The 13,815-nt window shown below is 39.0% G+C and overlaps 2 protein-coding genes and 1 pseudogene across 3 annotated transcripts; 1 reads left to right on the top strand and 2 right to left on the bottom strand.

Annotated features, from left to right (window-relative positions):
• The first annotated feature begins 2,096 nt into the window (after nt 1-2,096).
• Nucleotides 2,097-3,865, top strand: LOC110749308 (ribosomal RNA small subunit methyltransferase-like; annotated as a pseudogene). Its single transcript, XR_015826181.1, has 2 exons — nt 2,097-2,678; nt 2,907-3,865. The product of XR_015826181.1 is annotated as a ribosomal RNA small subunit methyltransferase-like (transcript).
• A 717-nt stretch (nt 3,866-4,582) lies between these two features.
• On the bottom strand, nt 4,583-6,543 carry LOC110749309 (uncharacterized). The gene is made up of 2 exons (XM_021949392.2): nt 6,260-6,543; nt 4,583-5,051 (listed from the first exon to the last, which is right to left on the bottom strand). The coding sequence occupies exon 2, from the start codon at nt 5,043-5,045 to the stop codon at nt 4,767-4,769; it is 279 nt and encodes a 92-aa protein (XP_021805084.2). The 5' UTR covers nt 5,046-5,051; nt 6,260-6,543; the 3' UTR covers nt 4,583-4,766.
• A 4,504-nt stretch (nt 6,544-11,047) lies between these two features.
• LOC110749302 (uncharacterized) lies at nt 11,048-13,790 on the bottom strand. Its single transcript, XM_021949381.2, has one exon. It carries the CDS (start codon nt 13,657-13,659, stop codon nt 11,659-11,661), a length of 2,001 nt encoding a protein of 666 aa, XP_021805073.2. The 5' UTR covers nt 13,660-13,790; the 3' UTR covers nt 11,048-11,658.
• Nucleotides 13,791-13,815: the final 25 nt, after the last annotated feature.

Below are 13,815 nucleotides of genomic sequence, written 5' to 3'. Positions count from 1 at the left end.
CCTTTTGGGAAGAAAAAAAAATATGTGTTTGCATTGACAGACTCATTGCAGTTCATCCATACCAACTTAGCTGCCCCGCGCTGCTATTGGCATAACAACCGTACACCATAGGTTGGCCCAACCCAGTCCTCTCGTACTGGCGTTGGCTCCTCGAACTTTGGGGCAGAGAAAACTTGCCCGCCCCATAAGAGAAGAGAAGAAAGGTGCAGCGGGTGATTATTTGTATTGGTGACTCTTAGCTTCTTCCTCTTGGGCAAAAGTCCCCTAGTAGGTAGAAATTCTCGGGATCTTTCTTCTCCTAACTGGGAGTTTATGGTAGGCGCGAATTCCTTCCAGTACTCTTTTTATTTGTATCCAGGTTGCTGTCAGAGAAATCACCGTTTAGTTGCCTCTGGGTGATGATTGAATCAAGGTGATTGTGGGAGCAAATATTTTCGTCTCCAATCAGAGCACGCCACGTGGAAAAGAAGATTATCTCTTAAATTAATTAATTAAATCATTTATTAGGATAATTAATTAATCTGGATAATATCTTAATTATATGGTATTATCTCATAATTAATAAAAATAATATCATTAATTGAGATATTATCATAATAAAGGGATATTATCTTATAATTAATAAGATAATATCAATAATTTGGGTATTATCTTATCAAAGGGATAATATCCTAATTATAGGATATTATCTTATAATTAACGAGATAATTCAGATATTATCAAGTCTGACTCGATCTCTACGAAACCCTAGCCCTGAGGCTACGAAATCCTAGCCCCGAGGCTCCTATAAATAGATGGGTTTATTCATCATTCAAGGTACTTCAAAAATCCTACTTCTAAACCTAGCTCCAAAACCCGAGAAAATACCCGAAGCTCTCTCTCCCTCTCAACTCTCCACTCTCCATATTTTCTCCACACGGCTCCGGCCACCACACACGGCTCCGGCCGCCCGGTTTACACCATACAAACTCCGTACCCTTTGCTTAGCTATTGTTTTCCTACAAACACTCGAACTAACTTAGGCATCGGCATCGGAGGGCCTTTGGCCAACACCCCCCGGGTGTGGTCTATTTACTCCAGTCTTTTTTACAGGAATCGAGAATGAGAGAGAAGGAAGATCGAAGGTTGAAGGATCTAGAGGCAAATATTCTCCCGCGAGATTATTTGCACAAAGAGTGACCATTGCAGCTTCAACATTAGAATTAGCCACCTCGGAATTAACCATTTCATTGTGTATCTCAATTGGGGCAATGAGCCCTTGCTGGAGAAGAAGGCTCTGTGCAACAACCTCCTCTGCATAAAGATCTTTGTTTAAAAAAATAGGAAAAGATCCGAACATAAGAAAAATTAGAAAATTTTGGCCAGACAAAGATGCAACATTATATGCCAACATAAGAAATTAGTCAAATAGAAGAATCGGACTTATGGATGGCATAAATCCCTGTTTGGCCGGGTTCCCGGTCCTAACGAGAGGAGATTCTAGGGCAAAACGGAAATCGAGTATGGGGATCTCTGAATTTTAAAAATCCCCGACAGGTAAGGGCCAGGAATGGTAATTTATACTTCATTTCTGCATATTATTATTATTATTATTATTAATTTAAGTTCTTTCTTTTTTTTCTAAAAATTTTAATTTTCTTTTTTAAATATATTTTATATTTTATTTAAAGTCATGTGACTCTATATGATTGAATATGTAGCCCATATGCGTGCCACGTCAGCATTTTAACAGAAAATGTGACGGAAGTTAACGATATGGACCATTTTGATGTGTAGATGGTAACATTAAGGATCATTAGTGTCACAAAAAATCCTTAAGGACGAAAGGTGAAAATTATGCAAATGATGACCATTTGTGATAAAAAGCCAAATAAATAATATAAAAGTGAAGTTAAAAAAAATTAATGGAGAATAAGGGTAGAATCGGAAAGAGAAAGAACAAAATTGATTAAAAAGTATTAAAAAGCAAAAGGGAGTGTAAGTAGAGAAAAGTGGAATTGGGAAATCGACTCCCTTTTTTAATTAATTTTATTCTAAAAGGTAAAATTGGAGGCCAAAGTCAGTTGAACATATGGTGACGACTCTCTTTTAAAAATTCTAATAGTCTTAATGGAAAATTCTGCTTCGTCTTGGCTTCTTCTTCCTCCATCCTTCAAGATAGATTGATGGCTTGCTCAGTATGGTACAATTTCTTGAAATGGAGTCATCAACTTCAATGCTAATTGTTCATCCACATCACTTTATAAAAAGACACGTGATAAATCCTTCAATCAACTGCCACACACCATTCTAGTTCCAACTTCAACCGAAATAGATTTCGGTGTTACATCCCAAGGAAAACAACCCTCTCAGCCTTTGGTTTGGCATCAATGGCAGGAGGCAAAACAAAGAAAGAGAAGGCGAGGCCAGCAGGGCACACGCCCTACCAAGGAGGCATATCGTTCCACAAGTCCAAAGGACAGCACATCCTCAAGAATCCGTTACTGGTGGACTCCATAGTCCAGAAGTCAGGGATCAAATCCACCGATGTCATCCTAGAGATTGGTCCTGGTACTGGTAATCTCACCAAGAAGCTTCTAGAAGTTGGTAAGAGGGTCATCGCCGTCGAGATTGACGCTCGCATGGTCCTCGAGCTGCAGAGACGATTTCAGGGCACTCCTCTCTCCAGCCGCTTGCAGGTACCTCCTTTTTCGTGCTTATTTTCAATATCCAAGCACTTTATTTTTGCTTTGAAAACCCATTATTGAGTAATTGCAATTAGCGTTTCGGTGAATATGATAATTTAGAAACTGTGAACTATTATGCCATGAAGGAATTCTCAAATTCTGTTGTATGATGTGTGATACGATGTGTTGTTGATGATTTTCATCGAATACAGATAGAGGATTTGTTTGCTATGTCCACAGGTTATTCAAGGAGATGTGCTGAAGACTGAACTTCCCTATTTTGATATATGCGTGGCAAATATCCCTTTTCAAATCTCATCTCCCCTCACATTCAAGTTATTGAAGCACCAACCTGCTTTCAGATGTGCCATTATAATGTTCCAAAGGGAATTTGCAATGAGACTGGTTGCGCAGCCTGGTGACAAGCTCTACTGTCGTCTTACCGTCAACACGCAATTCTTGTCTCGGGTCTCCCATCTACTCAAAGTTGGAAGGAACAATTTTCGCCCTGCCTAAGGTAGATTCCTCTGTCGTTCGAATTGAACCCAGGAAACCACCTTTTGAAGTGAACCAAAAGGAGTGGGATGGCTTTTTGCGGATCTGTTTCAATAGGAAGAACAAAATGCTTGGCTCAATTTTTAGGCAGAAAAGTTTCATCAATTTGCTAGAGAAGAATTACAAGACCTTGCAGGCGCTTAATCTTGCACCAGCCCAACAAGGTGCCTTGGAGGATACTAATGATGTGATGGATTTTTCAGATGAGGACAGAGATGAATGATGATGAAGTGGATGATGGAATGGAGTTGGAGGATGGTAATGCAGAAGGGGAGGTATCTGAATTCAAAAAAAAGGTCTTGAGTGTGTTGAAGAAGGCAGGTTTTGAAGGGGAGAGGTCCTCGAAGCTCAAATTACAGCAATTCTTGGACCTACTTTCCGAGTTCAACAAGGATGGTATACACTTCTCCTAAATTGGGATCCAAATGTTTTGTCTGTTAAGATTATATCCAACCCAATTTTGTTAGGCTTCAAGTCTTTCTCTTGTTTATTTTGGGTTTTAATGTTTTATAAGAGGGTTATATTGGATAATTTAGTTGGGGATTATGTGGATGGTTTTCCAAGTCTCCTTTCTAATGCATCTCTATCTCTATCTCTATTATTATAATGACAGTTACTCCTCTTTGTGTTGAGATTTTTCTGAAGCTTGTTGGCCTATTCTGTTGGGAATCAGACCGAAAATGAGATAAAATCAGAAGATTGTGGGGGGCAAACTCTTAAATGCTAACATCGTAGCATCCAACAATCACCGTCTATCCCTTATCGTTTGGACAAAAAAAAAAGGTCACCGTCCATGGCTATAGGAGCCCAGAGTTTGTAACATCATAATCAAGTCGGTATGGTAACCTCCATTCTCAACCATTTTAGAAACATGCTCATCTTAGAGCTAACCTCAGAATGTGGAGAAAGACTTCCATGAAACAGGAATAACACTATTTTGTTATCCCTAGACAATAATGCTATGACACACGTGATAATACTTTGGCATAGCATTATTGGCCAGAGATTTTTTCTATTCTGGCCGGTGGAGAAGATGTTTAATATCATCTTATTAACAATACGTGCTAAGTAAGGCTAATGGAATGGAACAGATCTGAGCTTACCCATGAGAACAGTATTTTTCTTGCACAGCTTTGATTTGCGAATTATCCGAGTTTTCAGGTTAGTCAACAGACTCACAGTCGCAGTTAAAATCTGTACGAGGGTAAGCCTGCCAATTGCACTTTCGATCGGGAGATAATCTGTAACAGCAAGTGATTTAAGTGAAGTCAAGAGTACAAGGGATACGAAAATGCCCACTAAAACCTAGCTGGAGTCCAGAATTAATCTTGATAATTAATAATTCAATTGGACGGACTGAATTTCAAAAGCTGATAGTTCAAAAAGTAGTTAATGTCAAACTTGAAAACATAAGCACTTCACTTCATATTGCAAAAGTAGCTAACGCTGGGTAATTCCAGATGTAGTTCAAAAAGTTGATCTAAGACATCAAAAGGAGCACTCCACAAACAGTTTTGGGGTTTAAACCTGGGCATAGAAAGGCAATCAAGTAAATTTAGTCTTCTTCAACTTGACAGGAGGCTTCTCAGGGATTTCACCATCATCTTCCGAGGAGTTTTCAACAAGTTCATCAGGGACGTCATTAGGAACATTATGTCTGGTGATGAAGTCCTTCAATATGTTCATGCTTTCTTCTTTAACGGAAACCACTTGCTCGGAAAGAATGCCAGTGTTTCGATTGACAGAATATGTTTCTGAACCAAGCTGGAATTTCACCTTGACCTGAGGCCTACAAGGAACTGATTCTTGAATTTGAGCCTCCATCAGATACTGCAGCACGATCAATCCAACAAGGAAACAACTAGCTTTTAACCAGTGACACACAGTATGACAGTAGAAAGCATTGACTGGATAGTAATTTCTCTATGGTTTTGTATCCAAATTTGCTTGACAGATGGTTAATTACTTCAATGAAGATGCTGGTTGTGTCCAGAAAGATATCCAAGACAAAAAAAAAGGGTTCTGAAAATCTTGATGACATTCTTAGAAACCAGATGACAAACAAATGGTTCACTTATGGTTCGTACTACGCTTCAACAATAAGATGACTTCCATAATAACTGAAACCTTCAACTGTACTCAATTGTTTTTGCTCTTTTTGCTAGTACCTCTACTCTTAATTAATTACAGTTAGGGGTATCCCAACAGAGCTATGTGCACTACATGACTAAAGACAGCAATAAGAGGATAATTTCAAATTGCAACAATCTAATGATTCTGCTATGTACAATTACAAGTGCGTGTTGGTGAAAGATGATATAAACATATTGATTAATGATTGTAAATGCCCAATTTAAGCATTAAGATTAGAAGATAAGTCATAAGGTGTTGATGGGATTGGGAGGGGTAAGTTTCCTTCATGACTAGTCCATCTAGTACATTCAACTTGGACAAAATTCGGAAGTTGGCCTCTATTTCTTTCTTCAACATACCTTCCAGTGAGTTATCAAATCTAGTCTCATACTAGGCAGTTTATAAGAATCACAGTTGAATTTTTTTTTTTTGGCTGTTATTGAGGCGATGACCCAAAAAGAACTAGAGGACTGACAATATATCAAAATGCCCTTTTTTTCAGGGTTCAGGGTTTTTCAGTGTCCTTCAATTCCTAATTTTCCCCACGCCTCCAAATTAACAGACTAGACCGTTTTCCTTTCCCAGCAATTTTGTAAACTGATAAGATTCAAGAACATACCATCCAAACTGATAAAAAGTACATGACAGGCACTCCAATTCTTGCCCTATAATCCGGAAGTGAAAGACCTAGTAGTGCCGTGAAGATATAACAAGAAAGTTTCACAAAAATTGATCGCTCTAACAAAATTCATAAGAATGTTTGACTTCATGGATTCGACAATTTTGACATTGGTCGTCCAACGCCGAATCCACGGTTATTGGGTTTGTATTCCAATGCAGACTTGGAATTTCAAATTCCAAACTTGTTTTAGCTGATTTGTAATTTCAGAACAAAATTTACTTACCCGAGACTTGGTCCTTCTTTCAACCTCAACGGCGACCTCAAGCCTGAAGCTTTTCAAAGGTACGTATGCTTCTCGCTGAAAAGCCCTGACGTTCCTCTCTCTGAAAAGCAAGCCCTAATTTGTAAACTACAGAGGACAATACCGTAGTTGGTGTTGGTGTACGATAGGGATACAACTTTGCACTCACTGGAGGCTCGTAAACCGTGGTGTCCACCACTGACTGCTGCAAATTTCCTTAGGTTTTTCAAGAAAAAGTACAATAAAATTTGACAACTTCTTTAAAAAAAAAACTAGCCCCTTGACACATGCTCACGCATGTGCCAATTGATTTTTTTTTTTTTCTATTATTTTTAGAATTAAGAAAATATAATATGGGTAGTTATGTTCCATAAAATAGGACCTATTATCTAATTTTGTTTTTAGTTTTAATTTTTTTAATATGAGAAAATATGAATTTACCATATTATTCTCATTTAATTAATAATTTTAATTTTTAATGTTTGAATTAACCAAAAGCATTTTCTGGCATTTTGAATGTTTCACCATTCTCTGCTTTTTGCTTTATATATATAGATTTCGGATCCAGGGGCACAACTATTGTGATAACCCAATTCCACTAAAATTTGATAACTTCAAAATGTGTATTATACCTACGTAACTAGCCTAACGGCCCTGCAAGAGGCTTTTTATTTTCAAATTTTAAATTTATTTTAGAATTTAAAAAAATAATGGGTAGTTGTGGTTCATAAATATAGGATTCATTATCTGATTTATTTTTTATTTTTAAATTTTTTTAATATGAAAAGGCATGAATTTACCATATTATCCTCATTTAATTAATAATTTCAATTCTTAATGTTTGTATTAACCAAGGGCATTTTCTGGTATTTTGAATGTTTCGCCATTCTCTGTCTTTTGCTTTATATATATAGATAGATATACCATATTCATACAAATACCGTAAATACTTCTCCTTACTCTTTTTTCTTATGTTAATTACATTTTTGGTCACCGGGGTTTGGCTCAAAATCAAATTTGGTCACCGTAATTTCAATTTTCTTGATTACCACCACCATCACCACGCCAACACCGGCGTCGGCACCACCACCACCACCACCTTCACCTCCATCTCTTTCACCACCACCTTCACCACTACCACCACATGATTAGCGCATGATACTTTCAACATCATGTCTATTTTAGTTAATATTCACATTTACAACAGTTTTATATTAAAATTTACCAAACGGTTTTAACACTACTATTTATATTAACAACACTTTAAAAATATTGTTTACCAAACATGGAGCCGCTTTACTTTATAATTAATTATTTTCAAAGTAAAGCAGCTTTACTTTATAATTAATTATTTTCAAAGTAAAGCATAAGAAACTTTTTTTAAAAGTGACAACAATCTCAAACTGAACCTAGGTATTGTTGGATAGGTGGGGAAGGGAGCCTGACGGCGAAATAAAGGGAACATGGGGTAGGTTTTTTTAAAAATATTAAATTTTACATTGAAATTAATTATTTTTAACTTAATATTAAATATTTTTTAAATTAAACAAACTGAGGGAATTGAGGCTTAGGACTTGATTTGTTAACTACTGCAACTACGGTGACAAAATCGGGAAAATTGAAATCACAGTGACCAAAAATATAATTAACTTTTTTTTCTTCTAGGTGGTCAAAGGGCTTTTTGTGTAGTGGTTTAAAGTAATTGCTCCCTCAGACAAGGTTCTGAGTTTAAGTCATAGCATCCGTGTAGTGTGTGTGAGTTAAGTATATTATCACCTCCCTCAATAGGAAATGTCTTTTTTTTAAAAGGCTTAATTTCTTGTAAAGTGAGAAAATTCCAGTTGCATGGGGTAAAGTGAGACCGAGCATCCGTTACAGGGGTAAAACAGTAATTAAGAACAAAAGTATGGGGCTTTGTAGCTCAAGTGGTTAAGAGCATCTACCCCTACACTTGAGATCCTAGGTTCGATTCCTCCCCCCCCCTCCCCCCCCTCCCCCCAAAATAACGCTTGTATTAAAATTTAAAATTTTATAATAAGAAAAACTAGTTGGATTCATGTTTCACCCACACCCACAACTATATTATAAGACATATAAATAAGATGTTTGTATCACATCTCTAATAGAGAGGAAGCTCACTTATATTGTTTGTAGGCCGCGTAACTATATTAGAGCATCTACAATGGACTCCCTAAACTATCACCTTAGCTAAAATTGAAGGAGGAATTTAAAAAAACCACCTCCAACCATGCTCCCTATTCAGCTCTTAAAATAGGGAGATCTCTAGGAGCTCATAAAATAAGGAAATCTCTAGAGAGAAAGGACTCCTAGTAACTCCCTATAATTAAATGCTTCTATATTTAATATTATTTTAAACATCTATTTAATGCCAACTATTTTTTTTATTGTTGCTTTTGTGTCTACACTTTATTCAAAAATTGAATTAAAAAATATTAAAAACATTTATGACTCTTTAAACTAGGGAGTTGAAATTTTATAGAGACCTCCTAAAATAGCTTTATAGTGTTTTTAGCTAAATTTTAACTATAAAATAGAGAGCATGATTGTGAATGCTCTTAGAAATGTGATATAAAAATGTCATCCCTCTACCTTGAACATTTCGCTTTAAATTTATTTCTACTATCAATGCGTCTCATTATTTCAAGCAAATGTTCCCTTTGGAACGATTTGCTTAAAATGGTCGATATGCGAGCCTCAATCCTCTTTTTTCTTTCCTCGCCTAGTGCATGACCAGTTAATGGAATGAAGGGAATGTGAACATTGTAAGGTTCTTCCTCTTTCCTTATTTGCATTGTTGTGCTTCAAACCCATCCATTTCTGGCATCTGTTTTTGGGAAACCAAAATACGCAGTCTTTAACTCTCAACTCGAAAGCAATAGGATTTATTCAGCGTGCGCAGACTAATCCCACTAAGGGTCTACGAAACACCCCGTCAAGGGTGCCCGGGTTCCAACATATCCAAGTATCTGGGGAGGTACATAGGATAGTGTGTATATCACTTCAAACTGACATACTAAAATCCACTTTCTTTCCGTATTCCCACATCAACACCCCCACATACCCCACACATAACCAACCATAGCTAGAAATTCTCAAAATCCATATATATAAATTCAAGATACTCAAATATGCCAAAACCCCAAATATATTGCAAATACTTTACAAAAATATTAAGTTCAACAATTGAATATATAATGAATTCAATAAACCATTAAATCCATATGCATAGTTTTTCCATCATAAAACAATGCCTAATATTTGAAAACAAAGTCCACTCACAAATAGTCACACGTTGCTTGACCCTGAGAGGGTCCCGCCTGCTGCGTGCGAGTAACCGGAGTACCTATTTACAAACACGAGCGCTAGATTAACGTAAAGAGCTACGAACGAGAACTTTAAATAAAACCCTAGTTTTCCTAGGTTTCAAGCAAGTGTACAAGGAACGAGACGTTCCTAAAGTCCAACTACGTGTTTCGGATGATAGGATAGCCTCGGAAGACGCTCAGTCAACCGGGTGGTCAAACTTTCCATAATGGGTCAACTAGGCCCACGGGGCCCACAACCTCCGATTTCCGATCTGGAAGTTCCTATGGGTTCAACAAGGTTTAATAAGCATGTCCTGCAAGTTTGGTCCGAATCGAACGGTCGGATCGCTCACGATCGCACGATCAGACGGTTATCGTTTAACGCAAACTTTAAGTTATTGAATCGGAACATCCGGGGTTCTGATGCACGATCCGTGAATTCCTACACGATCATAGGGATGCCTATATATTAAATTGGAGTCGATCCAATGGTCCGAACATGTCAAACCCTGATAACCCCTAATATGTGATATCCGATCGACGGTCAAACGATAACCTAATTCAAATATGAGCATACCGTCGCGCTTGGGATGACATGATGATCATTTTAGAACCAAGAAGGACACCCAAACAGTGCCCACGCGCCGCCACATGCGTCGGCAGTGCGTGGGTGTCCAAAGCGATTCTGGCGATCGGAAAATCTCCAAACCGCCGATCAAGACTTATACCTACATGATCAGGACATTGAGTGAAGCAACTTTTGTTCTTGGACCAACCCCAAAAAGTGGCCAGAGATGGCCGGAATCAAGGGCCAAAACCGGCCAAAACTTCAATCGCTTAGACAACCAAAATGTAGAAATTGATCCTAAACAACCCAACCATCAACTAGAACACATTGAGATGATGAAAAAGCATATGTAGATCGCAAAATTTGGTAGCCGAAAACGTCCGAACGAGCGATGAGAAAAATGGGTCAAAACCGACGTCGTTTTTGTAGTTTCCGGTGAAATGCGGTGGCGGTGGCGGCTGGGAATGGTCAGGATGGAAAGAGGAGAAGGTGTCGGTCCTTTTGGGACGGGTCCGGCGCGAGTGGCGGCCGCGAAGCAAAATCCGAAGGGGGGGCTGCTGTCGCACGGGAGGGAGGGAGAAAGAGAGAGAGAGAGAGAGTTTTATGATTTTTATCAATCCCTTTTCGAAAAATTTACGGTTATGCTTTTGATAATAATTTCTTCATTATAACTCCAATTCAAGCTCACTATGTGTTTACGGACTCATCTCGATGCGATCTACGTAATGGTGCCATTTATTTCCCCCAAATCCTTTTTGGATTAAAAAGTGACTAAATTATCCCTACCCCTAGGGGCTAAATTGTAATTTCACAATTTAATAAATTGATTTAATTAACGAATAATTAAAATTTTGGGTCGGGATGTTACAAGGCCGGTCAATAAACTTTGCGGGAAAGCCATTAGTACATAAACCTGAAACTCAAAAAGTATATACAAATCAAGTGATACATCTGAAGTACAAAACCAATTGGCAATGGGGGGAGTAGCTCAACTCCTTATAAACCCAGGCTTGGTCCCTTAACTTTTCAATGTGGGACAAATACTCTCAACACGCCCCCGCACGTGTGGCGAACTTTCAAACCTAACACGTGGACAACACTTATTGGGTGACGTGGGAGCACGTGTGGCCGTTGGGCCTAACACGTGAAGCCTCGCTCTGATACCATGAAGGAAGTTGAGATTCCACCCCAAAACCAATTGGCAATGGAGGGAGTAGCTCAACTCCTTATAAACCCAGGCTTGGTCCCTTAACTTTTCAATGTGGGACAAATACTCTCAATCTGAACTAATTATAACACCAAATAGGACCAAATAGGCAAATAAGATACAAGTGCACAAACTATAATAATATAAAACAGAAACTGTGGCTTTTCAACCCAACAAGTTGTTGATGCATGCTAAAAGTTCGGCAGCCAAATATAACCAGGATGCCTCCTATGCCATCTTTGAGGCCAAGTATCCTAGATCTTCATGAAGTAACTCACATTCACTGACCACCATTATCAATAGGATCTCTTCTCTGTACCCTTTTCTTCACCATCTCAGCCCACCTTGCAACGACATTGGAGATTTCAACTTTACCAGCAAACTTCATCTTTTGAGCAAGCTCCTCAAAAATGTCAGGTTTCCCAGCTCTGGAGAAGTCGGCTGCAAACTTATTGAAATCAAGCTGAGGAGGTTTCATTCCTCTCTCTATCATTTCCTCTAGATATTTACAGGCCTCCCCTGATCTTCCCTGACTAATGAGACCTCCAATGAGAACAGTGTATGAGTTATCATCAGGGCAACACCCCTTCTGAATCATCTCATCCCATACAGCACAACCCATATCATAATTTCTCATCTGAAAATAAGACTTCATGATCATGTTATAAGTGTGTATCGATGGCTCAATGCCATTTTGAATCATCTTCTTGTAGATCCTCACTGCATCATCTGGCATTCTCTGCTGCCTTGTCATCAATTTTATCAAGGCATTGTAAGTCTTCCCATCAGGAGTGCAACCGTTTTCCTTCATCTCTTTCAACAATTCATAAACCATTTCCATATTCTTTTGATTTCCAAACCCTGTGATTAGGCATGTGTAAACCACAGCATCTGGCTGGCACCCAGATCCACGCATTTCATAAAAAGAGTCAACTGCTTCTTTCATCTTCTTTTGCTTGCAGAAATCGTGAATTATAATACCATAGCTTCTGACGTTGGGTGACGGACCCTTGGCTTTCATGACCTCAAACAACTTGATAGCATCAGACCTCTTGTGACTCCTCAACAACCCTCCAAGCATAGTATTATACACAACAATATCAGGCTTAAATCCTTTGTCAATCATCTCATTCCACACCCTCCCTGCCTCCATTAAATTCTTCGAGCTGCACCACCCGTTGAGCAGTAGTGTGTAAGTCTGTAAATTTGGTGTAAACCTCCCTTTCAACTTCTCGAAAAGCAATTGCATTTCTTTTCCCAGCTTTGCCTTTCCAAGAGTATCAAGGAAGCAATTAATAGTATTGACATCAACTTTGCACTTGTACAACTTCATCAGCTCAAAAATGCCAACAGCTTTCTTCCTCTCTTTGGCAGCAGCAAAAGCCTTAAAAGCAATCACAAATGTTTCAATTGTCAAAAGTTCTTTCGCTCCCATTTCTTCAAGCAGGGACACCATGGTCTCAAACTGTCTAGTCTTTCCTAAAATGCTCATCATCGAATTATAAGTCCTCGAATCATGGGCAAACCCTGGCTTCTGCCCCGCCCAACAGAAAAATCGAAAGGCGGGCTTTCTAGCATGCTGGAAGCGTATCAACACGGCCACAACCAAATCATGCGACAAATGAATGCCACATTCATCAAGAACCGCCTCCATATTCCGATCTAAGGCAAACAATTCATCGATCAGCTTGCACACCCTATCAACCTCATCCGGGTCCCCACTAGAACTAGCATGAACACCCTCATTACCCTCCCATTCACCCCTAGCCTCGTCCCCACTATCAATTTCAGAATCAGAATCCGAACCACCAGCGGTGGCACTAGAAAATCCCCTAATCCTATGAGAATATTCTATACCAACCACATTTCCTAGTAAGTGAACATTGGGCACCACCACCAATCTTGGAATTGTAAAACGGGAAAGTGTGGGTGTTAGCAATTTTTCTTGTAGAGAAAAGAGTGAAGTGGGGTGTGGCAAAAGAAATGGAATTTGACAATGAGAATGATGGAAATTACGATGAGGAGGAGAATGAAGCAAACCAGGCAGGGGCAGAGTGCTACCACTAGGAAGCCACCTTTGCTCTCCACGACGTCTTTTTTCTCGTCCAGACCTTGGCCCCTGACAGACAGAGCGTAGCGAGGGGGTGAGCCGGCGGTAAAGGTGGGCATCTGAGACAAGTATTGGGTGGGATTGAGAGTAAAGTAAGTGGCTTTGGAGACAGAGCGAGTAGTGTTGGTGCTGGTGTTGAGTGGGTGTGGATCTTCTTAGAAAGTGCGACATGGGGCAGCCATGAAAGGATGCTTGAGTCGAGGCCTCTGGTTCTGGTAGTCCGTCTGGTAGATCGAGATTAGAGAGAGCGAGAGAGGAGAAATCAACTTCAAGCAAGTAGTATCTATAAGTATCGAAAGATTCAAAGATGAAACTTGTAGCTCCTGA

This window comes from Prunus avium, chromosome 8 (genome assembly GCF_965620075.1).
Source record: "Prunus avium chromosome 8, drPruAviu1.hap1.1, whole genome shotgun sequence".
Lineage (NCBI taxonomy): Eukaryota > Viridiplantae > Streptophyta > Magnoliopsida > Rosales > Rosaceae > Prunus > Prunus avium.
The sequence above is the reverse complement of the archived record's forward strand: the minus strand, read 5'-3'. Positions and strand labels throughout refer to the sequence as shown.

Bases quoted from the DNA above. Each gene is read 5' to 3' on its own strand.
- LOC110749309 (XM_021949392.2), bottom strand. From the start codon at position 5,045: ATGGAGGCTCAAATTCAAGAATCAGTTCCTTGTAGGCCTCAGGTCAAG.
- LOC110749302 (XM_021949381.2), bottom strand. From the start codon at position 13,659: ATGTCGCACTTTCTAAGAAGATCCACACCCACTCAACACCAGCACCAA.